The following is a 24,652-nucleotide window of genomic DNA, read 5'->3' on the forward strand; positions in this document are numbered from 1 at the left end:
GTCAACGGTTTGTCCGTTCTCTTGTCGACAAAGAGTTATGTGCCGTGCAAAAATTTCGCTTTTAGGCTTCACGTAGACATTTTGTAGAACTTTGATTGATTCTTCGAACGTGGTACACTCACTTATGTACTGAAATACGCTCGAAGAAACGTAGTTTTCAAGTAATTTCTTTTTGTCAATCTCGCAGTGAGAGACTGAGGAGATGAAATTCTCAAATGTTCTGAGCCAGTGCAGCCAATTCTCGGCAGCCGATGGCGAGCTAGGCTCTATGTCTAGCTCTTTTGGCCTAAATAGACGTTCCATTTGTATTACTACTTTTACTTACAGACTGAGAATAGTGTTGAACGAAAATCCGAAAAAGATACGTGAGGCACATAGATCCATGGAATTGAAAATTTCTAGTTTAATAAATTGTAATAAGAAATAAAGGAACACTGAAGATTAACCTAAAAAAAGGCTTTATTAAACTAGAACGACACATGAACTGACGAAAGAGACTTGGACTGTAGCACACTAGATCAATGTTGTGAACACATTCTCACGACGTTACACAAACATAAACAAATAGTAACTATTTCACCACAAAGCTGATTAGTTTTTGTAAGTGCAATTATTTTACTCTTAATAACTAATCAACGATTGTTTTTTTTTAATTTACCCCTCCCCAACCCCCCCCCCTCCCCGATTAAGTGAATGTCTAGATGTATCTACACTTCTAGGCCTTTAGATCCAGACTTCGAAGACGGTGAGCGACATTTTGGGAACGTCCATTTATTTAACTCTTGAATGAATTCATGTGGGAATACCAGCTGCTGTATTTGTGTGTGTCCTATGTTCAAGATATAGATTGTCTAGACCAGTGGTTCCCAAACTATTTTGTCTCGAAGACCCCTTGCCATGTTTTCTGGTTATCGGTAGACCCCCTGCTTAACTTTCAAATTTTTGCAAATTCAACTTTTTTTTTTTAAACTAATTTCTATCTGTACAAAAAGTAAAGTTCCCCTCAGACCTTGTGGTCGATAGAGCAGATGATGTAAAGGTCATCTGTTTCTGTGGCCTACGATTATCGAGGGTGTCATGTGGCCAGCACAACGACCAACAGCCATTACTTTCCCCAACTAATGTCAGGTACTAATTAGAGTTGGGTGGCCTCAGAGGCGCCCAAAAAAAGATCCCGAAATTGAAAATCCAAGTCTTCAACAGGATTCAAACTCGGGACCCCCGGTTCAGAAACCAAGCACTTTACCACTCAGCCAAAACGCCTCCTAATTTCTATCTGTAGAGAGTTGAAAAGTGAAAAAGTAATTTAAAGCTACATATTAGAGATTTTAGAGATCTCTCTTTTTTATTGATAAAATTCAAAACCAATTAAAATAGCAATATGTATTGCTGGAATCTCCAAACACAATGGCCTTAAGTATCATTGTAAGAGTTTTCGCAAAGAGCAGTTTCTCGTGTATTTGTTGACGTTTCACGAGTTGCTCAAATATTGTGTCCTCGCGAAGATGTTATCACTATCGGGAGAAAGAGCGAAGGCGAGTGACTGTCGCCTAAACCAGTAAGCTTCGAGCATGAAGGGCTCATTAGTCTTGGCTGGCTACCCACCTAGCAGAAGTAAAACTGAATTCAAAACTCTCCTGTCTTGCAACTCAAACATGGGAAAGGTTTTGTGGGTTAACCTGAGGAAAAATAAAGAGCCGGCGACCATAATGCAGTTTGCAGCACACACCACTACATCCTGTCAGGACCTGTGACGCTTTTAATTTTATAACTCATGCCACCGAAGCAACCTTGAACTGTATTGTTGCTTAAAGAAATTCTTTTAATAATATCAGATCTGGGTTTGATTAAAACAGGTTTTAAAACTACAACGGCTGATAAAAATCAATGTTTTATCTATGGTGTTTTCCGCATTTTGCCATAAATAAGTAAATTTCCCCTTTCAGACATTGTGATGATGTTATGGTCATCTGTTTCTTTGGCCAACGGTTAATGAGCAGGGTGTCATGTGGGCAGAACAACGACCAACCGCCTTTACTTTTACTAACATAATTCAGGTAGAGATGGCTGGACTCAGGGGAGCCCTGAAAATCCTGAAATTCAAAATTCACAGAGATTCGATCCCAGGACCCCAATTACGGAAGCCAAGCGCTTAACCACTACGACCACACCCTTATTTTGCTATAAGTGAACAGATATTGTAAGACTCATAAACCACCATCTTCTCTACATGATGTTGAATAGAGATTTTGTGGGTCTATTCTGAACTTTATCTTTGAATGTTCAAAAGTTTTTCAAATCTATATCTTTTTATCTGGGTGATATTGTCGCAGATGATCCTCAAGCGTAATTAGTTTCATATCGTCATAAAAAAGGCAATCGGTAACCGCTTGGTTGACAAGGAAAGAATGAACAATTTTATATAATCAACGCTATACAGTCTACATTTCTTTTTGTAAACATTATTTACATGAAGACAAAATTAAGTTATTTTAATAAGTATTGAAATTAAATACAACAATTTTTCGTTTGAATAGCAGGATAAATATTTAAATGATTAACTAAGTTACAAATTATATCTAGTGTGAAGAATTACATTAATGGGATGTAAAAATTAAAGTCACGACCTGCTTATATGAAATCTATTATCATAGACCACCTTGGACATCTCATGGACCCCCAATTTGTTTTTTCACTTTCGTAGACCCCTTGAAAGTCTTCGTAGACCCCTGGGGGTCTATATAGACCACTTTGGGAATCACTGGTCTAGACCATTAGGCTTAGTTTACTTTTGATCAGATATTAGACCAGTTGACATTATTTACAGTCAGTCAACTTTACACTGATAAATATTAGAGCAGTTGACTTGGTTTAATCTCTCTCTATATATATATTCCTTTAGGATAATAAAGATATACACATAGTAAGTGTTGCAACATAATCTTAAGTGTTTCTTTATATCCATAAAGAACTAATTATTTAGAGTATCCATAAAGTACCTTTTTTTTTTTTTTTTTTTTATAAAGTGTGTCTACATAATTCACCCTAGAAAGTTTGGCTTTATGAAAAAAAAAAAAAAAAAGACTTCCTTTTTGAACTAAAATTTTAAACGTAAAAATTGAGCATGAAAAATAGAAGAAAACAAATCAAACTGTCCAATAAGAAACAAGCATCTGTTTATTCAAGTTTCCACCAATCACATGGAACAGACACATCAATCAAAATTTCATTCATCATGTTATAAAAAGTACAAATTGTTTCAAAATAAAAATCAAATTTCTTGATGAGATTTTGAGCTTTTTGTAAAACAAAAATAATTTTCAAAAATCATTATATAAGTAATCTCATTCTTTTTTTTTTATTTTGATGTCTAAATTGTTCAGCAATGGACAATGAAAGGTCAGAGGTCAGAAAATACAAGAACTCACTGTTCCATAATGTTTATTATACACATTATTTTCAACCCATCACGTGACTTAAGCTAGCAATTTGTTTTAAAAGTTGTATCCACTTTGCCACATGGTACAATAATAGTGAAAGAAGCACCTCAAAAGTTGTACAAAGCCAATGAATGCATAGTTAGCCTTATAAAAACAATGTGATAAAAACAAAGACTCTGAAGGATTCACAGTTCATCAAAGTGATCTCAACAAACCTTGTATGAGGTACACGTCTATTTGAAATGTTGCCATATCATCAGTCTCTGGGCGACTGCTCCCAGAACGTCATCTGGAGAAAGACTTCACTGGAAGTTAAACAAAGGGAAAGTAAGTTTGCAGTTCAACTGAAGAGCCACTTTTAAATATATTTTCCTTAAGCTCAACAAAAAATGGGAAGCAGAAGTGAAAGAAATATTTATGTATTTAAACAAAATGATAAAGTTTTTTTTTGAATATTATATTAAGAAAAACTATTCAGTAAAAAAAAATTAATTAGTGAGCCATTTTCTGAGTTTAAAAAAAAATCAATAGATCCCCCCAAAAAAAGATCTAGATAGGTACCCAATAAGACAGACATTCTAGAAACTACACATTTTTAGCTATTGCTGTGAATGTTCAAGTCTCCCTAATGTCCCTGTATAAACCAAAACAGTGTAGAAAACTTCCAGATCCATCTTTCTCCTAAATGGCATAAAAAAAAAAAAGAAAAAAACATTTGAATAAAGAAAAAAAAATGTTGAGAAAAAAGAAATACTGCAATACGTCCAGCAACATTTTCATTTTAAATTGAAAAAAAAAATAATTTATACAAAAAAAAAATAGGATTGAATTGAATCTGCAAGCTGGTTTTTCATGATCATATTGTTCATAACCTCCAGTTCATAGGATTGTATTTTGTTATAAAAAAGTAATGTTCTACACACAATGACAGCTAGTTTATATAATAGATACATGTACACATCTAAATATAAGCATATCATAGATAACACAAGTTAAATCTGTGTGAGTCAGGAGCATTGAAATGGTGAGTTGGGGGGGAGAGGTACGCAGCTGCCTGATACATTTTGAACATTCAGTCCAGTAACACAATTTTTATCAACAGGTCTCTTTAAATTACACAGGCACAATTGCGTACATATATAGGCTAGTGCATTTAGGTTTCACACAGAATGTGAAGGAAAGCAGCAAAAGCAATTGAGAGTTCTCTCTCTTGGTAACTTTTTGTTTTTCATACATAATCACTAGAGACAACAATAAAGAGTTGTTTCAAGATGATTATGTTACTTTGATAAGCAGAGTTAACTAAAGAACACCAGTAGTAAAACCTCTGTTGTTGTTTTGTTTTAAATTCTTTTACTATTGGTGGCAAACCAGGAATGACTATGTCACTGAAAATGACTAAACACTCCCCCTCAGCTCTCAATGTAAGGATGGTGAGTTTCACCAAGCCATTATTTTGATTTGACAATTATAGTTATAACCTGACATAAATATCTCTACATACATAGTTGCAATCATATACAAAATATTTTTATAGACAATCTATAAGTAAATATAATTTTTCTACTTTTAAAAAAAAATTCCTATGTATGCCATAAAAAAATATTTTAAAAAGCCCCAAAATATTTTTTGTTATATAGTTTGAATATCTTTATAAGCATTAAATCACAGTGTTATTATATTGTGTACAAGGTTATCATCAATATATCAATACTGTACAAACTGTGTCAGAGTAAAAAAGAAATCAATCAAAGGACAATCTACTTGACAGTTTGATTCCCTGCATGATGGTCCACTAGATTCAATTGTTTACAGTAAAAAAAAATATTTTCTTTTGTTCCAATGAAATAAATAGTATCACTATGATCAATGGGTTTTACAAAGGGAATGATTTTAAAAAATTAGAGAATAAATTATATACATCTTTATATCCTCACATAATACAAGTTGAGCAGATCTCAGGAGTTTGCTGACTAAACTTTTACTTATATGTACATCTAAAAAAATTGTGTTAACTCTTTTATTCTAGTTTGTAATTGGCATTTTTGTTTAGAGCAACCAAGTGATATAAATGTTTAGTAAAAATAAATAATTATTTAATGAATAAAAGACAGATCCAAAAAACCAGGTTTAAAAAAAATGTTGTGGCCCCATCTCATGAGCATCTCCTAAGTTTGTTGTACTCCAGTTACTTTCTGTTGATATAGTGCAGTGCAAAGTGGCATTTACTGAAACAATAAACACGAGACAAAGATTTATCAGAAGTCATGATGGACAGATAATAATGTCACAAAAGGAGGAAAGTACATTCATCATTTTTAATTTCCTATAACTTCTAAGGCATATCCCAAACCAAAGCAGGATGTTTTGGAGCAGCTATTTTGGGTGATGGACCTTTTGTTGCACAATGTTTTAGCCACATTGCAATTGTTCATTACAACTAACATTATAAAGATATGTGTAGGTTTTAATACTGTCCAAAAACAAAATATTTGTAAAAAATCAATGCAATTTTTAGTGCATAAGAAAATGATGAATTTATAGTACCTCCAACACAAAAAGGAGGGGAAAAACTGATGTTATCCTGTGCCTACAATTTATGGGGCAATCAAAAGGGAGCCATCTATAGTTTGCAATTTGCTTTCATGAAATAGTCAAAATTGTTATTTTTTTGTTTTTTTTTAGGGGATCAGGGGAGGGGGCATAGAATATATACTGTATATAGTACCTCAATAAGTTGGATATCCTTCTCCGAAAAATCAGGAGGCTTCAGGCTTGAATATCTGAGTCTGAGCAAGTCACCAACATCATCTATGATTTTCAAAGCCTAAACATATAAAAAATAAAGGTTCACTTTTTAGTGAAGGCTCTTATCTTTATACATATATTTTTTGGAAAACATTAATAATAGAACTAGACAAAGCATTCAAAGGGAAGTGATAAAAAAATTTAATTGGGAAAGTTGACCACTGCAAGCAGATTATACTGTCAACAGTAAGTACTAATGTTACTGAAAGTACAAATAAGGATAATGAGTGAGTCATTGGTTAGTCTTTAAAATGTGCCTTTGCATATGAGCTAAGAGATTTTTAGAGAGTAAAATAAGAATTACCTCATCTAACATTTCCTTGGTGTGTGCAGCTGATAGACAAAATCTGGCCCTGGTCTCAATAAGAGGAGTAGCTGGGAACCCAACCACCACAGTGGCCATACCACGCTTCAATGTTTCTCTACTGAACATTCTGTTCAAATAAATCATAACTAATAGTGGAAAACATATCCTTGGGGATAACAAGAATAAATAATATGACCAACCTATTATAACAAGGATTCTTATAGTTATAACCTAAATGTAGGATATTTAGGTTTATCCCTACCATTCTAAAAACATACAGAACCACTGCATTTTTTAATGTTGTATTAGTACATCATGCATTCTTCTTTCAAATAGATGCATTGACTTACAAGAGTTATATCTTAACCAATCTTTAGTGTTAAGTGACAAGAAAGAACTCAAACAAATATTTCCTGTTTTCTAGGAACTCATTCAGAAAATAAAACTATTTATTGAGAAGAAAACCTACAAAGGTAAATGAAGTGTTTCAAGTGTACAATGGATTAGTACTCACGCTACTTTGGAAGGCATATATAACAAAAGTGGCACAACTGGTGAGTCTTTGTTGCCATAAATAATGTAGCCTCGGTCTTGAAGTCGCTTTCTGAAGTATCTGGTGTTCCAAGCAAGCTGTCTAATGTGCTTCATGCCTAAACATACAATGAAAGAAGAAAATATAAAAAAAACGTTAAGCGTACTTGTATCTATTAGTTTGGATCAGTCATGTAACTAAATTTGTAATAGATGTAGACTATACTAGACAATAAAAAAGCATTTATAAAAATATTTTTAAAAAGAGGGAACAACCAGAATTGGAACTCATGGCACTAGCCTTCTCAAGCCAACAAAAAACCATTCTGCTAGTGGAGAGATTATGAAACATGGAAGATTGTATAGTTATTCTATTGTTTCTATAGTCTCTTCCTATTTTTCAGGTTTGTGTTCACTAAGACTCAGACGACGACCTATTCAGCTAATACCACCACTTCAGTCAAGTAGAATTTCTTTCCCTTGTTAGAGGTACCCAAGAAAAATAATTATTTAATTGTTTTTTTTTTCTTGATTCTTGTGTTGTCAGGTAAAAGAAATAATTATGCAAAAGATCAGCTTGAACCAAGATTGGGTGTGGGAGAAATAGCGTGTACAAACTTTTTACTTTGTAAAAAAATGTTTTTCTACAAATAAAAAAAATCCATTTACTGCATTAGAAATATAATTTTTTTTAAAAGTCACTAAATTTTCAAATAGAAACATATATTAATTAGCTATAATAGAATAAGAAAGAAAATAGCTCAGAGCGCTATGGTCCAATCACTTATGTGGACCAGTGGGGGGAGGTGGTATCTGGGAGAAGGTTTTTCCATGCTGCCTTAAGGTGCTCAGTAAACACAACTCTGCTCAAGTGGGGTGTCGAACCTCAAGCCCCCTTCATAAGTAGCCAAGCCAAGCATACTTTGCCTCTCGACCACTCTTAATAAACAGTAACATTTTTCAATGTTTTTCTTTCATTTCTTATCCCTGTCTTTATTTGACTGTATTCTTTTGTTTCCTGGCTACCTGACAAGGTTCAGTTACCTTGATTAGTTCCATCTTTACCCATGATCACTTTCATGACACTGATCACTTGCTGTGCTACTGGTGGTGACATGGATGTTGAATAGATGAAACTGTGAGCTTGAGTACGTAGATGATTGATCAGACTCTGAAACAATTTACACTTCATTATTTGTAGCCAGAAAAAAATGTTTCTTTTTAAAATTCCACGTCTAAACCAGCTTTTTTCTTATTACATGTCACCACCTCAAAGTTGGTGCCATAGAGTAGAAACCCTAATTCTGTATTGTGTATGTTAATTCCATATTGTGAATCTTATTCACAACCCATGTAGCACTAAGGTGAACACTTTTGACCTTAGGTGAACCAGGGAGTTAAAGGCAAGTCAGTCCACATAGAGATCTTGTAGCAAGCACTTGTATTGAGTCACTTAAGATATAAGCAGTAGAGTTAGATGTTTAAAGTAGTTGGTTATAGAATAAGTACTAAGTTGTGATATTCGTATATTACTGTTGGATTAATACTGACCATTCCTGGGTCGAATTGTATGGTGTATTCACTATGTGGTGTTATATTAAACTTATTGTGTCTGCTACACCCAGCGTCATTTTATTATTCTGTGATTTGTAACAAGAACCCAATGTCACCACCACGCCTACATTGATATCCACAGCCACATTCATAACATATAAAACAACCGGTGACATTTATGGTGTCAGAAGCGGCCGAAAACGACATTTATGACAGCATTGTTCAAAGTCACTTTAACATGATATGCTGAGACAACCTGCGTGGACGAAACTAGACAACCCTGATCTTACAACCTGTGTGGGTGAAACTAGACAACCCTGATCTTACAACCTGTGTGGGTGAAACTAGACAACCGTGATACTACAACCGGTGTGGGTGAAAATCTAGTACTACAAGTCATTCAAGTCATCGTTTGAAGACAGCTGATATATGGTCAGTCGAAGTAGCTGACATATTCAAGAATCATCTACATCGAGTGCTCGTCATAATTCTAATGACACACTCCTATTGTCGCTGTCTAACAGCACAGTTAATAAGAGAGCGCTCTCACTCTTAGACCTCTCTTGTCGTCACTACCTAAGGTGTTTTTTAGTTATTTATATTTGTTTCAGCAACTGTACGAAACAGTGGATTTAACAAGTGGATTACTTATGAACTGTACTATTGTACTGTGGATTTAACAAGTGGATTTAACAAGTGGATTACTTATGAACTGTACCATTGTACTGTGGATTTAACAAGTGGATTACTTATGAACTGTACTATTGTACTGTGGATTTAACAAGTGGATTTAACAAGTGGATTACTTATGAACTGTACCATTGTACTGTGGATTTAACAAGTGGATTACTTATGAACTGTAACATTGTACTGTGGATTTAACAAGTGGATTACTTATGAACTGTGGATTTAACAAGTGGATTACTTATGAATTGTACCATTGTGCTGTGGATTTAACAAGTGGATTACTTATGAACTGTACCGTTGTGCTGCGGATTTAGCAAGTGGATTACGTATGAACTGTACTGTGGACATAATTTATGTGGAGCATCACCGGAACTTTATGTACAAGTCAAGCATCAAGTGAATATTTAAGGGAAGTAACTTTAATTACCCTTAGTATTATCAGTATTGATTAGTTCTCTTGAACTACACCACAATTTTTTTTCATTGTTTACATTTGTATTTATATATATACATTTGACTTTAGGGACTAAATTTAATTATCTATTGAGTCTGAGCATTTATATTTTTTTTCAAGTAAGCATCCAGGTATTGGTAGGGACTCTTTAGATAAAGTAAATACTTGATCGTATAGCTGTATTAGTCAAGTTTGTATTTCGTCAAGTATCTATCATATTGTTAAACTCTTGTATTGATATTGTCTTGTTTACATCTGTTGAATTTTTTTTTGCGTCATAGTTATTTCTCATTGTAATTCTTTTGTCTACTATTTCTACTATCTTGTAATGTCTCTTTAAAGCAGACTGTTTAGTATCTATAGTGTATTTATGTTTGTCTAATTACTTATTAATATATATATTTATTTTACTTCTTATTTCAACCTATTTTTTATTATTATCAACACTACACTACACACTTGATACACTATGGGATATATTTTGATTTGAGATTATGACAAGATTGATTGTATATAATATATACTTTGAGCACATTGAACTATTTTGATACTATTGATACATTGATCACTATTTATCAGACTAATAAGGCTCACATAATTGTGAATTACTTGTTGCAATAAACTTTTACATTGCAAGTGGAGATACTAAAAATACATAATCACATAATTGATCAGTAAAGTATTACATTACGAACTAGACAAAGTACCAAGAATAACTTAAGATACCTCATAACCTCAATTGTTTCGCACAAAATATATATCTACTATTACCTGCAATTACTATTTGAGCAATAATAAGTATTTATTGTACAATATTTCATTTACAAATATCTAGTACACATATCTATTACTAAACTATTACTAATTTGAATCTTTGAAAATGGCTGAGTATGAAAAACTAATAGAGATAGTGGATAAACTAAAGTTAAAAGAAGATGATAGAGCTGCATTCATTAAAATTGAAAGAGATAGAATTAGAGTAGAAAAAGACAAGCAACGGGAAGAAAGGCTACATGAAAGAAGACTGAGAGAGAAAGAACAAGAAAACTTAGAGAAAGAAAAAGAACGCCAGCATGAAATAAAATTAAAAGAACATGAAGAAAAAATGGCAAAACTAGCAAAAGAAAACAAAGACAATTCAGCAAGTCAAACTTCATCTCATCATCAGTATCATAGCAAATTTAGGAACTTTGACCCAAAAGAAGACACATTGGAAAATTTCATTATTCAATTTGAATACATCTGTCAAACAGCAAATATGAATAGTGCACAAATGGCTCAACAACTTCTAGCTAACCTAAGAGGTGAACCACTAAACATCATCGACACACTAACTATGGAGCAAAGAAAAGACTACAACACAGTAAAACAAAGACTAATTGAACATTTTGGCAAAACGGAGGAGCACTATCGAAAACTTTTTAGGGAAATAAAACTAGCCAAGAATGCAGATTTAAAAAGAACAATACATGACATGCGCCAGAACATGACAAAGTGGCTACAACTCGCAAACTGTAACTTAGATGACCCCAAACAGATCTTAGATTTTTTTCTCATTGAGAATGTGCTAATTAATGTTACAGATGCAGCATTCTCATTCCTGAAGGAGAGAAAAATAAAAAATGAAGCTGAATTGATATCAAACTTAACAACATACAAGGACTCCCACCCAAACATCACCATTGACAAAAGGGAATTGTACAATGTAGCTGCAACAGTGACAGAAAACCATCCAAGAACTACAAATAAATTTAAATATGCCAAGAGCATACAATGTTTTTTCTGTGGCATATTGGGTCACACCAAAGCAGAGTGCAGAAAGAGAATGGCATCAGAAAAACAGCAATATGTAAATAGAAACCATAAATATGGAAGAGATAACAGAACTTTCCAGAGCTTCAGTCCTAACTACAATAGATCCTATCAACAACAATATAACAGAAGAACATGGCAAAGCTACAGTCCAACTAACAGTAGATCACATCAAACAAACAGAAGATGGCAAAACAACAGAATGTCTAGAAGAGATCAATTTCAAGATAGACAACATACTTACCACAATAACAATCATACCAGACAAAACATAGCAGCTGTAGCAACTGAAAGACCAATAGAATATGAAACAGTAGCATATATACAGACAAAGGTAGCCAAATTAAAAGTGTATCCTGCATATGTGGATGGCATTAAGGTATATGCATTACGTGACAGCGGCTGCACCTCAATCATTGTAAAGAAATCACTAGTAAAACCTGAACAGATACTTGAAGACAAGGTCACACTGACTTATGCAAATAAAGACTTATGGGAAGTATGTGAAACAGCATTAGTTTTCATTGAATCACCATGGTTCACTGGTCAATACAAAGCCATAGTAATGAACAACCCAGCTGAAGAACTAATTATAGGGAACATAGAAAACATAGTTGAACTGTCAGAAGAAGCCTTAGTAAAATGGGCCAATAGTGTAAATCAAGAAAACATTGAGTTAGCATCAACTACTAATTCACATGATTACAACAATGTCAGTATACATGAAGCAACTAAAGATAATCAGTCAATTACAAATACAAATAAAGTAGATGTAGAATGTCAAACTCACTTGCTAACAGAAGCATCTAAACTAAATAAAGATTGCCAAACAATTAACACACAAACAAATGATAGTGAAATACAAACAGATGAAATACAAATAGATGATAAAGATAAAGCTAAAAAACAAGAAATACAAAATGACATTAACACTAGCTCACCTAAAATAATAATAACAGAAGAAATATTAGCCTTGACATTTAAAAATAGCAAACAGATAGAAGTATATGATCTAGAAGTCAATTATCAGGATGTTGTATGCATAGTTGATGAAGAATCCACAATCACTTTTGTAGAGCCCAATTTAGTAGAAAAAGATTATTTGAATGATATAGCCATTGTAACCTTACCAAACTCTAGAAAGATAGAATGTAAAACTGCCATTGCTGAAATCAAATCACCATTTATAAAAGGGAAAATAAAAGTTGTAATACTTGAAAATACTATCAGTCCAGTAATTATTGGATCTTATCCAAAAGTTAAAGTGCATCAAAAGCCAGTAATACATAAAACAATATGGTTTTATGACCTGTCTGATTCTGATTTTCAGAAAGAAATTTTTCAAATAGTACAAGATATAACTTGTGATTTTGGATATAAAAAAGTTTGGAAACATCCAGAACTTGGAGAGTCAATGTGGGTACAAATAAAAAACTTTGGCCATTACAAAGAGTTATTACATAAAATATACGGAACACCAATTAAGGGACTCACAATTAATATCAGTGTTGTTGACTTAATACATCGCATCTGGTAAACATTGAGCGTTATTTTGTAAACACTGAGCATTATTTTGAAAACATTGTACTCTATATTTGTAAACATTGAACTAGAACTCATTTAAAAAAAAAAAAAAACTCTATTTGTAAACAAACTTTGGAATTTGATTACTACATTGTAACCAACAATTTTTTTTCACATTCTTTTGTCAACAAGAATAACATTTTTGTACTCAACAATGTAAACAAATATTGAATTTTTTCCCAACTTATTCAGTACCTAGCTTAATTTTTTCCATGCAATGTAAACATTATTTTTTCTCATTGTATTGAGAACAACTTGGAAAAAAATTTTTCCACAGCTATTGTAAACAAGATTGGAATTTTTTTACTATGTCATTTATCACAATTATATAACTTAGTCACATTTTTCAATACTATTGAAAAAGGAGATTGATTCATAATGTAACTTATTTATTCAATGTCAATTAGTGTAATTAAATATTGACATACACTTGTATTTTTTTGAAAACATTTTTGTCAAACTATTCTTATGGACTATATTTTTTGTAACAATCATTGATGTAAACAAGAAGATTGTTGTACAAACTTTTTGATATTTCAAGTGCTGAAAGAGACACTTGATATTATTCTTTTAAATTGGACTTACACATTTTTCACAACAGATTAAAATGAATACAACTAAACTAGTAGGATGTTATGCTTGTATATATATGCTTGAACAAATTAATGTAAACTCAAAGACTGTATCACAACTGACACATTTTCTCAGTTGAATCTTTTTGACAAAGATTTTTTTTGAACTTTGTACTCAATAATTATTTGATAAACAATGTAACATTAAACTTTTGCCATTACTAGCTACAAATTATTTGAACTGTCATATGGAGAAATACTTAATTGAAACATAAGGTGCATGTAACAAGCACTATGAAGGATACTTATTATTTTGATTTCATGTTCATACTTTTGAGCAAATATTTTGATACTTGAATTATACATATTTACTTGTGTAATATTAATGCACAACAATTTTTTATGGAGATGTCAAACCTCATATTGAAGTAAACAGATACATTGAATTTGTAACAATGATCATTAATCAATTTGATCTTGAATTTTGACACATATATTTTGAATTTTTCTATACTTATCACTTACATATTGAGACTTACTTGTAACATTTTCTACATGATTTGTACATATTGTACTATTGGTGTTAAAAAAAAAAAACCAGACTTCTAACATTTCTACAGTGTCAAAGATTTTTTATAAATAGATATTGTGAATAAAAACTTGTATTAATTTTTCACATTGTGACATAGGAGATTGTCATTGAAATTTTCGTCACACTTTGCACATATTATTATGAAAAAGACTTGTAAATATTGAACACATTTGAACATTGATGTATATATTAGAACTACATGTAAAGAATTATTTGAGATGTAAAGTATTTGACTCAGAGAATTATTTGAATTGCCTTACAAGAATATGATGGATTAGAGAATTTTGCCCTTGTATGAATTTTTTTTGATCCAGCAAATATTTTGTGTAACACTGTCATATTATATATTTTATTTCAAGTTTGTAGTTCTATTTGAACTCAGCAAGTGAACATTTCAGAGACCCCAAGAATTCCAATTGATCCTACTTATGATAATTATGTTGTCAAGCTGAAAAAAATTTCTTCAAAATTTTTTTCAAAAGGGGGGTGATAGGTAATGTCACCACCTCAAAGTTGGTGCCATGGAGTAGAAACCCTAATTCTGTATTGTGTATGTTAATTCCATATTGTGAATCTTATTCACAACCCATGTAGCACTAAGGTGAACACTTTTGACCTTAGGTGAACCAGGGAGTTAAAGGCAAGTCAGTCCACATAGAGATCTTGTAGCAAGCACTTGTATTGAGTCACTTAAGATATAAGCAGTAGAGTTAGATGTTTAAAGTAGTTGGTTATAGAATAAGTACTAAGTTGTGATATTCGTATATTACTGTTGGATTAATACTGACCATTCCTGGGTCGAATTGTATGGTGTATTCACTATGTGGTGTTATATTAAACTTATTGTGTCTGCTACACCCAGCGTCATTTTATTATTCTGTGATTTGTAACAAGAACCCAATGTCACCACCACGCCTACATTGATAACCACAGCCACATTCATAACATATAAAATCACACAGTGACATTACACAATATGTACAGTGAAGTTTTGTCTTATTACACAATATATACAGTAAAGTTTTTTCAATGATAGTTTTCAATTACATCTAAAATGCATTGTGCATAATTTCTTAAGTATTTAGAAACAGTCTGTTGATAACAAAAAAAAAAAAGACTACAATTCTGCTCATAATTTTAAAATTTAAATTAAAAAAGGAAGCAAAAAACATTTTGGGGCAATAACATTTTTTAAATACAACTTTCTAAAATTGATTTCAATTCAAGGCAAATGTGTGTTAATGGAGCTCAAAAATGATTAATTGTGATAGATTATCATACAATAATCATTTGTTTGTGTATGTTCTTCAACAAATAAATCCAAATGAAATGTTGCTAAGGAACTGTTTAAATAGTTTTTAAAAATACTCTGTCAGAATCAACAATCTTAACTGCTAGAGACAATAGAGCTAAATCTAGATCTATGGTAATAAACTATAGCGCGCAACAAGCCTATCAACTACAATACATTTTTATTTATCATTTCAATGTTATCAATATTATGGTATTACTCTTATTGATATAAAGCATCTATTTTATATATAAAAGTTAAGTTTCCTTTCAGACTTTGCATTCTATAGGGCAGATTATGTAAAGGTCATCTGTTTCAGTGACCCACAGTAAACAAGGGTGTCATGTGACCAGCACAAAGACCAACCGCCTTTACTTTTCTCCAACTAATGTTGGGTACCCATTAGAGCTGGGTGGACTCAGAGGTGACCAAATATCCTGAAATTAAAAATCCCCATCTACACCAGGTTTACCGCACAGCCACCTATTTTATATATGAATCTCATCAAAATGATGCATTATTCTTTTACAAGAACTACACCATTTGTTTCCTTGGTGTCATTAAGCATCAATAAAAATTCTATAAAAAAAAAAAAAGAAATGACATCACAGGTCATGTGTCACTAATATTTCCCATTACCTTTGAACCCCCAATGTAGCCTCCAGCAGATCCAAAACTTTTGGTGAATGTTCCCATCATGATATCTATATCTCTGGGGTCCAGGCCAAAATAATCCACCACTCCCCTCCCGTGTGGCCCCATGGCCCCGATACTGTGTGCTTCATCCAAGTAGACGTAGGCTTTGTATTTCTTTTTAAGTCTCAAAACATCAGGCAGTCGAATAATAGAGCCTTCCATACTGTTGACCCATAAAAAATAAATATAACACATTTTCAATAATTAATATATACATATAGTCATCTAAAAAATATTGATTTAAAAGGTTGATTTAAAGCAGCCATTAACATTTATAGAATTGATGATCAATTACACAAATTGTCTGTCCCAGTCATAGAAGTACAGGTATGTAAACCTAACATGAAATAAAATAGGGAATGACTGATAGAAATGTAATATCTTGCATGCATCACAGAATGACAACTATAGGATTAGAATAAATAGGAGAAATAAAAACTTTAGACTTGGCTTCAATCAAAAGATTGTTTTACATATTCAACAAATAAATGGAAAAGGAATTCTGTAATATTTCTTCTTCCTCTGGACTTCTTGAAGCTACCCACCAATAACAGTTAACTGCAATGAATTGTTTGAGATTAAATATTTACTAAAATCCACCTAGTCCTAACTCTTTAGGATATAAACCCTCATTACAAGGATATAAACAAGCTCCAAGTTGACAATTGTATCGTTTAACTTCATTGAACTTGATAACTTATCATATCTACATGATAAAAGAAATACACAATATATGCCCACACACAAAACAAAACAACAACACTGGCTTGTTGATAGATAGCATGCACAGTAGTTTGATGAGCATTAAATATAGGCACTTAGGGAGGTAAAGGGAAACAAAGTTTCAAAAGTATTTGATGTGGGCATAACAATATATTTCAGTTCATTCCTTGTTGAGACCCATAAATCTATAGTAGGATGACTTTTACAAGGATGGTGTGTAGCAAGCATAATGACCATCAATGTGTTTTTTTCCATAAATGCATAAAAAAATGAGATATAGCTAAGAATCAGACCTTGAGATAGTTTCATGAGAGACTGTACTTATGCTAATGATAGAGTCTGAATTTTGAGATGTGATAAATACTGTACTTATGCTAATGAACACTTTCTGTATTTTGTTGATTTGAAAGAAAACTTACCTGTACACACCCTCCACAACTATTAAAATTTTCTTCCATGGTCTGTGAGTCCTAGGCTGACCATTACACACGGCATCCCTCAGTTTCATTTCAAGATCATCCATGTCTATAATCGTAAAGACACATCAACATAGTTCAACACAAAACTATGCTTACATTCACTTCGAAACTTAACATTACAGTTTATATCTTGACATTACTCTCTAATGAATGACAGTGGGTTGAATGTTAATAATGAATTAATTTTTAATCCAATGATTCTTTAAGCCTGTGCCACAGTCTCATTGTACAAGAGACAGAATTTGTGGAAGCTTATATTAAAAATGAATATCTGATAACAGAAGACAAAATCTAAAATATATAGCAAATGTTATTTCAGTAAATGAAAAAAAAAAAAATCTAAGTCCAATAGAGAGTTCTGAATTGGAACCTCTGTGACATAACTTAACAAGTTAGAAACACAAGATATAACAGAGGGAAAAATGTTTCCTAGCTACAGATATGTTTCTAAAAAAAAGAAGTTATAGAACCAATACTCACCATTATGTTTGTATGTACGAATGAGAGCACCAGATAACCTTGACCCCAGAACCAGTGAAGCATGATTCAACTCATCACTAAGTATAAGACTGCCCTGTTGTGTGGGAGGGAAATATATTTATACAGCCATTGGATAACAACCCCAAGAAAACCTATCAATTAGTGTAACTATAATTTCTGTGGCACTAAAGGAGATGAATACAAATAAGTTATTTTACTTTTCTTTATTTGTAACATTCTTCAGATACCCTAGCAATGCTCTTCTCCATATAGGTTTTTTTTGCCCTACCAAGTAGAATCATGATTTCCAGCATGCTGTGCAAAATGACCATTCCAATTACTTTATGATATAAGCTATTACATAGACTGACTACTCACCTTACTAACAAGGGCTGGCATATTCATCGAGTTGGTGGCAAAGCCCATAGGAACGGTAATAGCTGCTTCTACACCCAAAAACTCTGCCACAAGCAAGTCAAGTTCTCGGTGAATATCCATGTAACCTGCAATATTAAACTAATGCATTCATTTTTAACTTACACTTAAATAACAGTTCCATAAACACTCAATTTTAACAGTTCAATTTACTTTTCTGACTGGGTTCATATGGTCTATAAAATAAATTGTCTCTAGCTTGAATTGAAATGTTTTATCCTATTTCTAGAATAATAAGAAACATATTTTCCTTTCAATGGTTTAAGGTACTCAGGAACTTTTCTTTCAAGTATAACCAAGTCTTCTAAATGAGATATTATTTAATGAGTATGTTCAAAGTATGTTTTCTATTAAACCATTTCAAACTTTTCATTATGTTCAAGACGCATTGTTCAAGACTTCATTATGGAAGCCATGTGAGTAAACCTCTTGCAAAACAATAAGAAGGGAAAGTCAAGGAAGTTGCCCTTTGAAAAACATTGTGTTGACTGAACCACTAACATCCTAGCAAATAATAAGTCAATCCCACATTTCTATTTCTAAAACATTCTATCCATAAGATATACAATATACAGAACAAAAAGAATTAAACACACACCCATCTCCTGTCTGCTGGCACACACACCCACTCCATATTTCTCTGTAACTGCCTGAACTTGATCACAGCAAGGTCCAGAGTTCTCAGCAAAACCCAAATAATTGTAAGATCCAAAATTCATGACATTTAATTTTTTGCCAGTCAATCTAAAGAGAGAAGTGAAAACTCAAAAACAATCTTGCTTCAAGAAACATTTTTAATTTGCTCATAAGTATAATATAAAAAAAAATACTTAAAATTATCAGTTAATTAGTTAGTTATTAACTATAAGAAATAGATTCTCATTAACTTAAGTAATTTAAGCTAATTAACTAATGATTGTGAGAAATCATTTTAAAAAATCAGGACAGACAGTGACTGGATTAAATGGAAGAATAAAGAAAGAAACAAAAACTGTGACTGAATATTAAAAGAGAACAAATGGTGGAATAAGAAGCTACTGAGTATAGTCAAGGCCAAATATTCAAAGGTGGTTTAAGGTCATCAAGACTGCTTTTCCATGAACCATAAAAAGTGGTTTCAATCTATTTTCTGAAAACAAACCCATTTCTTCCTAGCACTTCATTAGATCAAGACATTAAATATCTCATCTCAAAAGTCTTATGTGTGGATGACCTTGAAACTGAAGTGTTATGGCAGAAAACATTCAAACCACTGGGGTTAAAACACACAACAATACACCCAATCAAAGTAAAAACACAAAAATTGCCCCCCCCCCATTCCCCAGAGTAAAGGTAGCTTAAAGATAGAAGGTAACAAAGATCTACCTCACCTCTGCAAATTTTGTGTTACAAATACATTGAATACAGTCAAATCTTGTTCAATACAACTAGTATGATACAAAGAGCTGGATAATCTTTTATAATAGCCCAAAACTTAGCTAGGACTGAGGAAACAGCCCATGTAGAATCTGACTTAACAAGATTTCACTGTAAGTATCTGTACACATCTGCCTAGACATGTAAGTGTTAAGTCAAATCGTACAAAAATGTACACACATAATTAATTCTCAAAATAAAATTTAAAAAAATAATGTCTACTATGTGCAAATCTTAATGGTGAACTCAAATCTAAATTGAAGTTTGATCATTCTTGTTAACAAAAAAATGTCAGTGAGTTAACAATCAGCTCTCCCCCAGACCTCCTTGCTGATTGGAAGGGGTAACCAACAGCCTCCCAATAATACCTCCAGAAAGACTTTTTCTAGTATTCAAAAGACAGAAAAATTATGTATGAAAAGCTATTACCAAAAAAAACCAAAGACTTAAGGGATCAACTTTAACATTTAGTATGTAAATTCAGATCCTAAACACTCTGAAAATGTATTTGCAAAGAAAAAAACAGAAAATTGTGTAATAGTTAAGTCTTTTAAGTTTCTTTTCTTTTTCATTACATATTTAAAACCCTCCAGAACTTCAATGTTCTAGCTTACAGCTCTCCTCCCAGACCACCAGTGGGGAGAATGAATGAAATTTTGTTCGGCAAAACTTGAGAAACACAGGGAGATAGCTCCCAGAAATAAAACAATAAATTTGCCATTCTGTATAGTGTACATTCTGTGTTAGAAAAACACTGACCTATTTATAAAATTTATATGTAACATACAAAAAAATAAAAGCTATATAAAACATGCAATATGTATAACATACTTTCAACTCTGAAACCCACTTCAACAATTATGTTTAGTGTTCAAGTTCCAATTTTTAATAACAATCTTTTATTGTGTTTTTTTTTTCATTAAGATGTCAGTTGAATAATTTTTATAAAAATCTTATTTTTGAAATTTTAGAATTTAAAAGATAAGAGACATGATGCTTAGAATTAAAAAAAAGGTTAATAGATTCTGATGAAAATTAAGTTTAATAATCTTTTTTCTATAATAAAATGTTTCCTTAGCTAATAAAGGACTTGTTGAACAAATAATTTTGGACATAAAATTTTCTTTGTCTTTTTTTTTTTTTGGGTTTCAAGTCTGTAAAAATTATAGAATGTGTTTTTGGCCCCTGTTGTTATTAGCTGTATAGGAAACATTGAATAAATAAAACACATGCAATGATAATAAATGGCAACAAAAATGTATGAACCAGGAATCTAAGTAAACTTACAATAACAAATTACAATACATGAGTGAATAAAATGCAACAACAATTACATTTGAGATTCCCAGTTCATGCATTTTCTTATGTACACATGGGAATTAACAGTACTGAAACAGAATGTCATTCAATTATCTGGAAATTCACAAGAACAAAATACTAACAAATGGGAGGCGCAATAACAAATTTCCGAAATGAAAAACAAGAACTTGGAATCAACAATAACCATATGAATTATAAATAGTGTTTGTGAAAAAGAGTAACATCTGTTAGCTGAACTACCCATGTAATGCCAATTAGAATCATGGAGAGACAAAAGAAGTCAAGAATTTCTCGACATATTCCGTCTTGCTTGAAGAATTAAATGTAACCTTTTACATTATCAGTACATATAATTGACATTTTATTTAGGCCAACTTTTGCTGTTTCTTTGCTAAATTATTAAAATGATCACTATAATATTATTACTAAGGGGATGATGAAGTAAATAATACTTTTAAAAAATAAAACTAAAACAATAATTATAAAGTACTTTTTTAAATAAATATATTCTTTTGGATTCCAAAACATATGAAAAGAAAAATGTTTTTTTTTTGTTTTTTTTTTTGCTACTATCTAGGTAGTGAATGAAGCATACTGTTTAAATTTCCTAAGTATCCCAGTAGAAAAACTTGTCTAACAAGAAAAAAATGAGAAATAAATGGCACTACAATTGGGGTATCTTTTAGACATTAGATGGTTATAAAAATATTACCACTCACAAACTCTGGATGCATAAGACACAGACAAAAAGTCCAAAGCCCAGATCCCAAGACAGTAAAATGTAACTAGCAAAATCCATAACAATAAAAGTCAAGGCATGTAGGAAAAGTAAAAAGTAGATAGGTCAAATAGAGTTAAATAGTTTATTAAGCAATGAAACTAAGACACATAGATGAGGGAGACATTATTTACACAAAGAAACTATGGCAAAAAAGAGGATGACATATACTTGAAAGAGAGATCAGTAAGCAATGTAACTCAGGCACAGGGATGATCTTTTCCAAGTCCTTTTCAAACTAAGACTTAAGAGTGCTAAACAGAGGTTGCTGGTGGATATATAATCCATGCAAAATGCATACAATGTCTATGAAACAGAATGTTATCATGGCCAGACTTCTGCTCAGGCAAAGTAATTCTAGATCTATAGCTCAAAACTCTGCAGCTAATTTTATTTTCAAACATCTAATGGAACTGGGACTCGTTTCCTAAAGTTAATGTTCACAGTTCCTCATTTAATGTAGCTTTTAAGATGCCAGACACTAATAATTTTACAGAGTTACATTGTTATGTTCCAACAGAATAGGAATCAACTTTTTTTCTATAATAGCATAAATTATTAGCTTTCAAAGCAGACCAAAGAACTCTTTACTTCAAGTGGAAAAAAAAGAAGGCTGAAAAAAAAAAAAAAAAAAAGAGAAAAAAGCACGAAGCTTTTGCCATCTTATGTGTCGCATGCAATATAATATATTGTTACATCAATAAGGTAAGACGACATATGTTCCATTTAAAGGGTAAACATGCATAAATAGGGGGAGTAACAACAACAAGCCTAGAAATATTTAAGGCATGAGCAGTTGTGACCACCAGCTTCACATTAATCAATTTTAAAGAAACAAAAAATAAATTTAATAATTTAGTGTGTTGTGCAAAAGCAAATATTGTAAGAAAAAAAAATTTTTTTTTCTTATTCTTAAAATATTTTTCTTTCAACAGTCATCCCTGAACTTTAATGCTACAAAACAATCTGTTTGCTTAAACAAAAAAAGAAAACTGTCAAATATTTAGTTTTTTTATGCATTAACTTCTAGAATAAAAAAATGAAAAGCCTTCCAAGTTTTGTAAAGTATTCAAAATATTTAATATCTAAATAGATTAGTGTGAATTTTTCAATAAGTTTTGTTGAATGTCTAATGTCCTATTCACTTCAAATCTCTATTAAAAAAACAAAAGCCAAAGGAAACATTATCAGCCATGGCAAGCAAATTAAGCACATTATATATTGATAGAGCATCATTTGTTGTACTTCAACTTCAAACTAAATGTTAAGCTAAATGTTAAAGTCTTAAGTAAAGAACAAATTCAATATGAAAGTCAAGACTTGGAGGCCTTCAAACTAATATATGTTGACTAACCAAATAATTTTATGAGACAAAATCTCTGATACTATTGATATAGTAAGCACACCAAAGCACAACTTCATCCATATCTAGTGAAGTATGTTTGTACACTATCAAATTTAAGGTAAACTAAAAGTTGGCAAGGTACATGATTCACTTAGTTAAAGTTATAATGTGTACCATCAGCTTCATGTTATCACAATTCAAGCTATTCCACTTATGTAAATAGATCTGCAATTTACATTATTTCTTTTTTTTTTTGTCCTCATGAGCACTTCACATTAAATTTGTCTAGCATAATCAAGTTACATGTTAGGGAATGTCCTTTTGATTAAATGGGAAGTCTCTATTTTGGCAAACAAATCTTTTCTCAAGGAGCTACATTTAAACTTGAATCAAAAGATGGGTGCATTTATAGGCAAGTCATTTAAAAACTGTCTGATATAACTTTTATTGGGAAGAAAGGGGAAGAAGAAAGAGGAGTTTTCTGTTCTATAAAACTGTAGGGATATAGTAAATGTTTAAGTGCTTGCTGCGCAGTAACAGGCATACATACTGAAAGTTCCATCCATAGTCAGGAGAGACTCTCTCCATGACATCAATGCGGCCCCCTGCACAGCTAGAGATAGGGCGATTCCAGCAGTCGCGGGCGCGTCTATACAAGTTTCTTGTATAAAAGCTCTCCCAGCTCAAGAATAGAGGCACAAAGCCCTGCATGAATAGGGGTGATGGGGGAGGTAACGAGAACAAGCAAGAAAAAAAATTGTGAAAAACTATTTGTCAAAAAAATGTGTAAATAGAGATCATATTAAAAAAAAGTTAACTCCCAAATTTTCATTTCTGCTGCACTATCAAAACTTTTTCGTTTCAATTGTGGTTTGTTACATCCTGAAAAAAAATATGATTACTGGACAAGTACTGAAAATAAAAAAAAACATTTCTGAGCACATATACAGTTTATGGTACAGACAAAATATAAACAATATGCAAATCACAAGCATGCCAGATATATTTCTTTAAATAAGAAGGAAGGAAAAGCTTGTCTACAAGGAAATAATTTAGCAAAGACCACCAAAAAATAGTTTAAAAAAAAAATGTAAAGCCTAATTATTCCCTCTTGTAAGTATTATTTTTCAGAAAAGGGGGGGGGGGGGTAAGAAGCCGAGACAAAGCTAGCAGACGTAAGAGAGAAAAGTACAAACTGAATAATAATTCAACAACAATTGTCATTCACAAGCAAGCCACAGGGCTGTGAACAAAATCAAACATGTTTGTCCATTCTAGTTTAATGCCATGCAGGTTAATATCTTGTTAAAATTGTAATGATGCACAAAGGTCATACAATATCTAATCA

The 24,652-nt window shown here is 32.0% G+C and overlaps 1 protein-coding gene across 4 annotated transcripts in view; it reads right to left on the reverse strand.

The window, feature by feature from the left end:
- Positions 1-3,154: 3,154 nt before the first annotated feature.
- Positions 3,155-24,652, reverse strand: part of LOC106071213 (serine palmitoyltransferase 2-like) — a 30,280-nt gene continuing 8,782 nt past the window's right edge. For 3 of the 4 annotated variants that reach the window (XM_056025023.1, XM_056025022.1, XM_056025020.1), the window contains exons 3-13: positions 23,855-24,009; positions 19,044-19,189; positions 18,389-18,513; positions 18,011-18,104; positions 17,471-17,576; positions 16,272-16,491; positions 8,131-8,257; positions 7,070-7,205; positions 6,553-6,682; positions 6,169-6,267; positions 3,155-5,668 (exon numbers count right to left, since the gene is read on the reverse strand). In XM_056025023.1, coding sequence (XP_055880998.1) covers positions 5,666-5,668; positions 6,169-6,267; positions 6,553-6,682; positions 7,070-7,205; positions 8,131-8,257; positions 16,272-16,491; positions 17,471-17,576; positions 18,011-18,104; positions 18,389-18,513; positions 19,044-19,189; positions 23,855-24,009 — 1,341 coding nt within the window. In that variant the 3' untranslated portion in view covers positions 3,155-5,665. The remainder of the gene's footprint in view (positions 5,669-6,168; positions 6,268-6,552; positions 6,683-7,069; positions 7,206-8,130; positions 8,258-16,271; positions 16,492-17,470; positions 17,577-18,010; positions 18,105-18,388; positions 18,514-19,043; positions 19,190-23,854; positions 24,010-24,652) is intronic. The other variant, XM_056025021.1, reaches the window with a different exon arrangement.

This window comes from Biomphalaria glabrata, chromosome 3, assembly GCF_947242115.1.
Source record: "Biomphalaria glabrata chromosome 3, xgBioGlab47.1, whole genome shotgun sequence".
Classification (NCBI taxonomy): Eukaryota; Metazoa; Mollusca; class Gastropoda; family Planorbidae; genus Biomphalaria; species Biomphalaria glabrata.